The sequence below is a fragment of the Meleagris gallopavo genome, chromosome 13 (assembly GCF_000146605.3).
Source record: "Meleagris gallopavo isolate NT-WF06-2002-E0010 breed Aviagen turkey brand Nicholas breeding stock chromosome 13, Turkey_5.1, whole genome shotgun sequence".
NCBI classification, from domain to species: Eukaryota; Metazoa; Chordata; class Aves; order Galliformes; family Phasianidae; genus Meleagris; species Meleagris gallopavo.
Genome location: NC_015023.2, coordinates 16636106 through 16643061, shown reverse-complemented (window position 1 = coordinate 16643061; position 6956 = coordinate 16636106). Strand labels below are relative to the sequence as shown.

Here is a 6956-nt window from a genome sequence, read left to right as displayed (position 1 = left end):
TAACAAAATAAAATAAAAAAAAAAAAAATTAGTCAATAGTTGCAGTGGGTAACATAGCAGAAGTGTAACGATGAGGCACTGAAATCCATGGTCCTGTCTTTTTTTTTCTCCTGAGTTTACTGAGGAAGCAGAAGTAAAAACAATTTTCTTAGCAGCAATTTAGGAAAGTACATTATATATCATTTTATGTCATTTGTTTACCAGAGACTGGAAACACTGAAGGTTTTTTTAAATCCAGCTAAGTATTTAATACAAAGAATAGAGTCCATCAAAAACAAATATGCATAATAAAAACTTAAGTTGTTTTCAGTCATGGTGACTGGGGCTGATTGCTTCATCTAGAAGGAAAGAATGATTTGAAGTAAGATTTGGATAGCTACTGTGCTGAAGGAACAACCACCAGCTATAGGATAAACCCAGCTTGCATGGCGTACTGACTTTGTAACGCATCTGAATATTTCAGTGTGCTAGGCCCTGTGGTAAGAGACATGTGGATTCAATTTCAAAGGGCTTCCAAAACACTGACATTTATCTGGTCCTGCACCTGGAAATCAGGAAAGCCTTGCCAGCTGGTTAATAAGCTGGGGTCTGCCTCACACTGCTCACTCATGAGGTGTGAATATACACAGGAGTACATGAAGAAGTAGAATTTTGGGGACAAGAAGAATGCTGCAACACTAGCTTGTGAAATCTAAATCATTAGAAATATTTATACTGAGTTACATCAGAAAGTGAAAAATATGATCCTCCCTCCAGCTCATATCATTCCCCACAGCTGACAAATTGTACTCCTACCAGATCCCTTTCTGGGCTGCTAACTTCCATCTGTCACCTCCTGCTCCACAGTTGCACCTGCAATTTCCTTCCTAACTGCTGCAGGATGGTCTCTTATCTCAAAGGTGTGCAGGATCTGAAACACTGATGCTTGCCTCACCAAAGGTGCCTGCAGAGATGCTTCTGGGCTGGGAAGCCATCTGCTTCTTTGAGCTTTTATGCTTGGTGGTCCCAGAGCAGACCGTTAACTTCAGATGACTCAGTTTATTCCAAAGTCCACTCTAGCTAGCAGTTACTTTCTCTTGATAGCCAACATAATTGCTCAGCAACTATAGCGTTGCTTTCTCTGCTTTCCTTACCAAAATCAGCACATTATAAAACCTTAATTGATTATCTGTGACAACATCAATAATAACAAAACTCAGCTGTAAATTTGACAGAAGAGTCTTTTTCGTGTTATTCGAGAAGCTCATCGGTAAGGGTGACTCCTCTTCTGCCACCCATCAAACACAGTACGTAGAATCTGGACACTGCTTCTTGCATACACACTTTCAAACATGAATACGGTCACTAGAGAAGTGCAAAGACAGCTGTGTTCCTAGCAGTGCTGCAAATCAGTACAGGCCTTGGGAAAGTGTTGTAAAAAGAGCAGAGAAGCATTAAGTTTGTCCCCACTTATCTTGCATGTGATGCCTGTGCAAGGTGTTAACAGTGTGCCATTTTGAAGATCATGGGAGGAGCTCACAGTTCTCCATACTCCCAAGATTAAGATGCTTGTAACCTGTCTGTGATTGTTTATTTCTGGTTAACAGTATAGATTACAGTAGTAAATTTGCCCAATTAATAAATTTAAATGAGCTGTTGCTTGCCGGTTGGTTTAAGGAACTGAAGTCAAATTGAGATAGTATATCAGTGAATTTGTAGACATCAATTTCTCTGCTTCATACTTTGGAAAAAAAAAAAATTAATTAAGCTGGGGATCCACATTAAAGGGACACTGCAATTTGCACTTGAAATGGGATGCTCAGAAGGGGCTCTGTGGGCATTTCGTTCCATGTGTCTGGTAACAAGACTTCCTCATTTTCTTACTAAGCGCTGTTATAAATAGATAAAAATTCTATCATTCAGGTTAAATATTCCCATTGAAGATGGAAGAATGACATTTCTGATTGATATAGGAGATAGTGGAGAATAGTATACTCTGTGAAACAATTTTATGATGCTCTTTTTAGGGTACACTTGGATCTGAGAGACAAGATGGCTCAGGAGCAGAGGCAAGCAAACCATGCACTCAGAGCAGAACAGAAGGTTATGAGTTTTAGTCAACATACACACACTCATACACATACAGGCATCCATTTTCAGGTAATCCCCACAAGTGGGAAGCAGAACCTCCCTCAACAAGAGTACTGTTACTCACCAACCCTTGAAAGATGACAAACCGCTGAAAAGGAGAGAGAAGGATCATGCCAGCAGGGCATCCCCTTCAAAGGACACTTTTCCTCTCTCCCACCACAGCTGTTCTCCTACTTTGATTCTCCCCAGGGTCTGCAGGCTTTGTTCCACTGCACGCTGTATCCACGAGGCCAATGTGTGACACAGAGCCCAAGAGGAGCACCTGCTTGCAAAACGAGTCTTTGCAAAAACAAGATCAGCTACTAAGGTCAGGTCTCTCAACAAAACAGTGTATTTGCAGCTACAGATACAAATATCAGTTCCCTTAAAACTGTCAGGATACTTTGTTCCATCCTAGGATCATTCTTTAGTCAGGGGCCTTCAGGTCCCTGGCACGTGCTCTAAGACAGGAAATACTTTCACCAAATAAATAATACAATATAATAATTTATTGTTCTCAGCTTTTTTTAATACACTGCCACAAATTTATCTTTCAGTTTCACTACGCATATCAATAGAATCTGTGTTCCTACCTTGTCTTTATAGTCTTAGCATTAGCATGAATTCTTCTCATTCTCACATGAACTGTGAGAACTCCCAGGTCAAGAACTCTTTCTGGCTAGAAGATACAACTATTTCAGCTGAAAAAAAATCAGTGGGTTTACCCCGTCTCAGAAATAGGTCCCTATGTGCAGACCTAGAAGTTTTCATTTACAACTATAGCTTGTTTATTCCATTTTCCCGCTATATGGCAAATGAATGCAGGCATTTTGCCAACATTGTCATGACTGTTAAAGGCTCAGGCACAGGAATAGAGTTGGGGAGGGAGGGAGAGCTTTCCAGAAAACACCGTATGCTTATTGTGTCTCTTCTGGCATTACATGTTCCCAAGTGGCAGCATGACTTCCTTTGGCTTCCATTTGCATTTCCTCTTTGGCTTCCATTGGTATTTCCTCTTCCATTGCAGTGCAGTTGTTCCACATGGTTTCTTCAGTACTTAGCTGTGGCTTGTGGAGGGGTTTGAGCTCCGACACCCAATTCCACTCCTCTGGCAGTCTGTTTGCTTCCTCTTTTCCATACACCCCAAACTTAATTTGGATAACAGATTTGCATTATTCCAGCCTGTGTTGCAGCTTTCGAGAGTTACCCTGTGCTGCTACTGGTGAAACTGTTGTAAGTGCTGTCAGCACTCCCGTGTTACTCGACTTGACCTCACACACCCACCCACGTACCTCTACCCTCTTCAGCACAAGTAAATAGTTCTCCACCATGCAGCATTCAGAGAGGAGGTACAGAGAGCAGCTTTGCTGCCTTCAGAATTTGTTCTGGTCAAACAAAAGATCCAGTGACATGTCTTTCTGTTCTTCTTCAGACTGAACTAGCCGGTACCCCAGTAAGTCCATTGCATCTTTGCACACACTTTGCACTTTTTCTATTTTCTCAAAGGGAAACGTGTTCCTCCAGGCCTCAGATGTACTCAGTGCATCTCTGGATCCAGTATCAAATGCTTGTTCTCCTTTTCCTTTCCCGTGGGTAATATTGTGCACCCACTTCTGAAGTTCTGGTGTGAAATGGAGTCCTGCAAACCTATACATCTGAGCAGCCTTTCCTAGTGGATCTCTGACAATGTCTTCATAACGAACTAGCAGGTAACGATCCTTTAGAAAGCTGGGAATAGCCTGGCTGCCTGCCTTGTAAATCTCAACATGGCTTTTACAGATTTCTTGCATTGTGTTGTAAGGTCCCAGTTCTCCCTTTGTCTTCTGGGACCCCACAACAATGTCACTGTCACGTTTCAGCTCTGCCATTGTATTCTCTCGGGACCTGAACACAGCCCGAGGATCACGGACCAAGTGAATTATTTTGAGGTTCAGGGATGGATCGGTGAGAAGTGGATAGAGGACCTTCAGGTCAAAGAAGCGAACCTCCTTGATGACAACATGGCTGTAGGTTTTACAGGCTTCTTCCACCTTGCTGAATGAGTATCTGCCACAGAGAGTTCTGCAGTTTCCTGCAGCAATTATGTCGTTGCGACTGAAGAAGTCACAGGCAGGAGGGGAGCATAAGGCTCGGCTTTTCTCCCACTGAAATAAATCAGACTTTTTCTTCTGGCTAGACATGTAGGCGTCAAAAACAGACATATCACAGAGAAAGACTGACCTGACCAGGTCCCGCACCGCCATGTGCAAGACTTTGGCACTGTTCTGGTACATTGTAACCCACACATGCCATGCAGGCTCCATCAGGTAGAAGACACTGGGGTGCTGGCTGAAAAGCTGGCCAGTGAAGGATGATCCTGACCGCCAGGAGGAGAGAATGAGAATGTGAACTGGAGAAGATTTTAATTCCAGGGAGGCACTGTTGCTGCAGGTTAGGAAGTGGAAGTGGAACAGAAGAACAAACAGAACTGCCAGAATCAGAAGCATCTGCATCCTAGGTTTCATCATGGTAGCAAGGGACCTGCAGAGACAGAGAAAGGAAGTTCAGCATCACAGTCATGATGAAGACAACTGGAGTGAATTAGGCTCCTGCCAATCCCACTGCAGGCACAGCATTCTGGAAAGCTGCCAAACTACTATGATACTGTGAAAAACCACAGCACACGTTATCCTTCTACAGCCAGATGGAGAAAGAGAGACAGGCCTCCAGGGCTGTGGGGCAAGCTGGAGGCCAGCCCGAATGAAGCAGTGCTGGAGTCCAGCTTCTCACAAAGATGTACATCAATTTTGTGCAGCCATACCCATGCAGATTAGCTTCCCCTTGCTAAAGCAGCAGAGGTCTGAGGCACGACCTAGCTGCCCACAGTGCAGACACTGTTTATCATGCTGTCTTCTAGGTTCATTACACTACTTAAATATTCCCAGTAAAAATTTGTCTAACCTCCAACCTCCTCCTTACGCCTTGCCTCAATTTCCCTCTGTATGGAAGCCTTTAGAATAATTTGCACGGAGGCAGGGAGCTGTGTCCTCCCATGACTTCAGTTACTGTGGCACTGTGCACATTTCCAAGCGTAGTCACTGCTGCTAACCAACTAGGAATCAAACTTGGAAGAAGAGCTGTTTAAATGCTGACCAGCTCTCAGAGACCCCCTTACCTTCTAACACCCGAGCCCACGGGATAGCTCCAAGTAGGTCCCAGAAGAGATCGAAGTTGGCTCTCCTAAAGTCCAGAGTAGCAATCCTACTTATTGCTTTGCTTCTTCCACTCAGGATCTTGAACTCCACCATCTCACGATCACTACAACCCAAACTGCCCCCAACCTTTACTTCCTTAACAAGTCCATCCCTGTTGGTGAGAATAAGGTCCAGTAACACCCCTCCCCGTGTCAGTTCCTCCACCACCTGCATCAGAAAGTTGTCTTCAACGCACTGCAAGAACCGTCTGGACCGTGCGTGCCTGGCCATGTTGGTCGTCCAGCAAATATCTGGATAATTGAAGTCCCCCATAAGCACCAGTGCCTGGGAACGTGACGCTACATCCAGTTGCTTTTGGAAGGCCTCATCAGCCTCCTCATCCTGATCAGGGGGCCTGTAGTACACACCCACAACAGTGTCACCCTTACCAGCCTGCCCCTTGATTCTCACCCATAAGCTCTCCACTGCTACATCACTCTCCCCCAAGTGAAGTTCAATACATTCTAGCTGCTCTCTCACATAAAGAGCAACTCCACCACCCCGTCTAGCCAGCCGATCTTTCCTAAAAAGCACATAGCCCTCCATGACAACATTCCAGTCATGCGAGCTGTCCCACCACATCTCCATGATTGCAATGAGATCATGACCTCGCGACTGCATGCAAAACTCCAGCTCTTCCTGTTTATTCCCCATGCTACGCGCATTAGTATACAGGCACTTAAGAGAAGCAGCATCCTCCCACCCCTCTCCAAGCCTTTGAACTCCACTGTCTCCACCCATCAAGTTCTGTTTGGAGCCTCGAACTGCCCCCTCAGTCCCAGCGGTCCTCATTTTGTCCCCTTCCCCCTTCATACCTAGTTTAAACACCTGTCAATAAGTCCCACCAGTTCCTCAGCTAGAACCCTCTTTCCCCATGGAGACAGGCTGCATCCATTTGCAGCCATTATGCCAGGTGCCGAGTAAATTGCCCCATGATCAAAAAAACCAATAAGTATTGTGAGGGGAAGGAGCAGACTGGGGGCTCACTGTGTCAGGAGCACAGTCTGTCTCCTCTCTGTCACCTGTGACTGGAGGCCACATGCCCCATAGGGAGCCACAGTTGCATGCCGGGACCTCGGGGCTGATAGGGCCTGGCACCACCAGTCAATTTCCTTTTCACAGTCCTTGATAGTCCTCAGCCTCTCCACCTCTTCCCTCAGGCAGGCCACCAGACTGAGAAGGTCATTTACCTGGTCGCACCTTACACAGGCGCTGCCTCCATCGCCTGGCACTTCAAAGGCCAGACTCTGGCACTCGTTGCAGCCAGCAACCTGAACGCTAGCGTGCTGTTTTGGGACCTCAGTCTGGGTCGCCACACTCTTCTTGGCTACAGCCTTCCTCTTACGTGTGCAGGGGACCGCTGTCTGGGTCTCCACATGTTTCCTGGCAGTAGCCTTCCGCCGGGACGCAGCCATGGCAATCCAGCAGACCCACTAGCACCAGCACAATCAGAGTAGCGTTACCAAGTGTGACTAACAGCTCCGCCCCGTTACTGAAAGTGCTGGATCTGCCCTCGCTCTTTTACCAGGTCGTTGACGGGTGCAACCGCACTTATCACCCTCTTCACAGAGACAAAACCCCTCCTCCCCGTCTGGGTCTTCAACGCTCTTATTG

General features: G+C 45.9%; 1 protein-coding gene across 1 annotated transcript; it reads right to left on the bottom strand.

Annotated features, from left to right (window-relative positions):
• Nucleotides 1-1450: 1450 nt before the first annotated feature.
• On the bottom strand, nucleotides 1451-5289 carry CHST4 (carbohydrate sulfotransferase 4). The gene has a single exon (XM_010718111.3). The coding sequence runs from the start codon at nucleotides 4614-4616 to the stop codon at nucleotides 3483-3485; it is 1134 nt and encodes a 377-aa protein (XP_010716413.1). The 5' UTR covers nucleotides 4617-5289; the 3' UTR covers nucleotides 1451-3482.
• Nucleotides 5290-6956: the final 1667 nt, after the last annotated feature.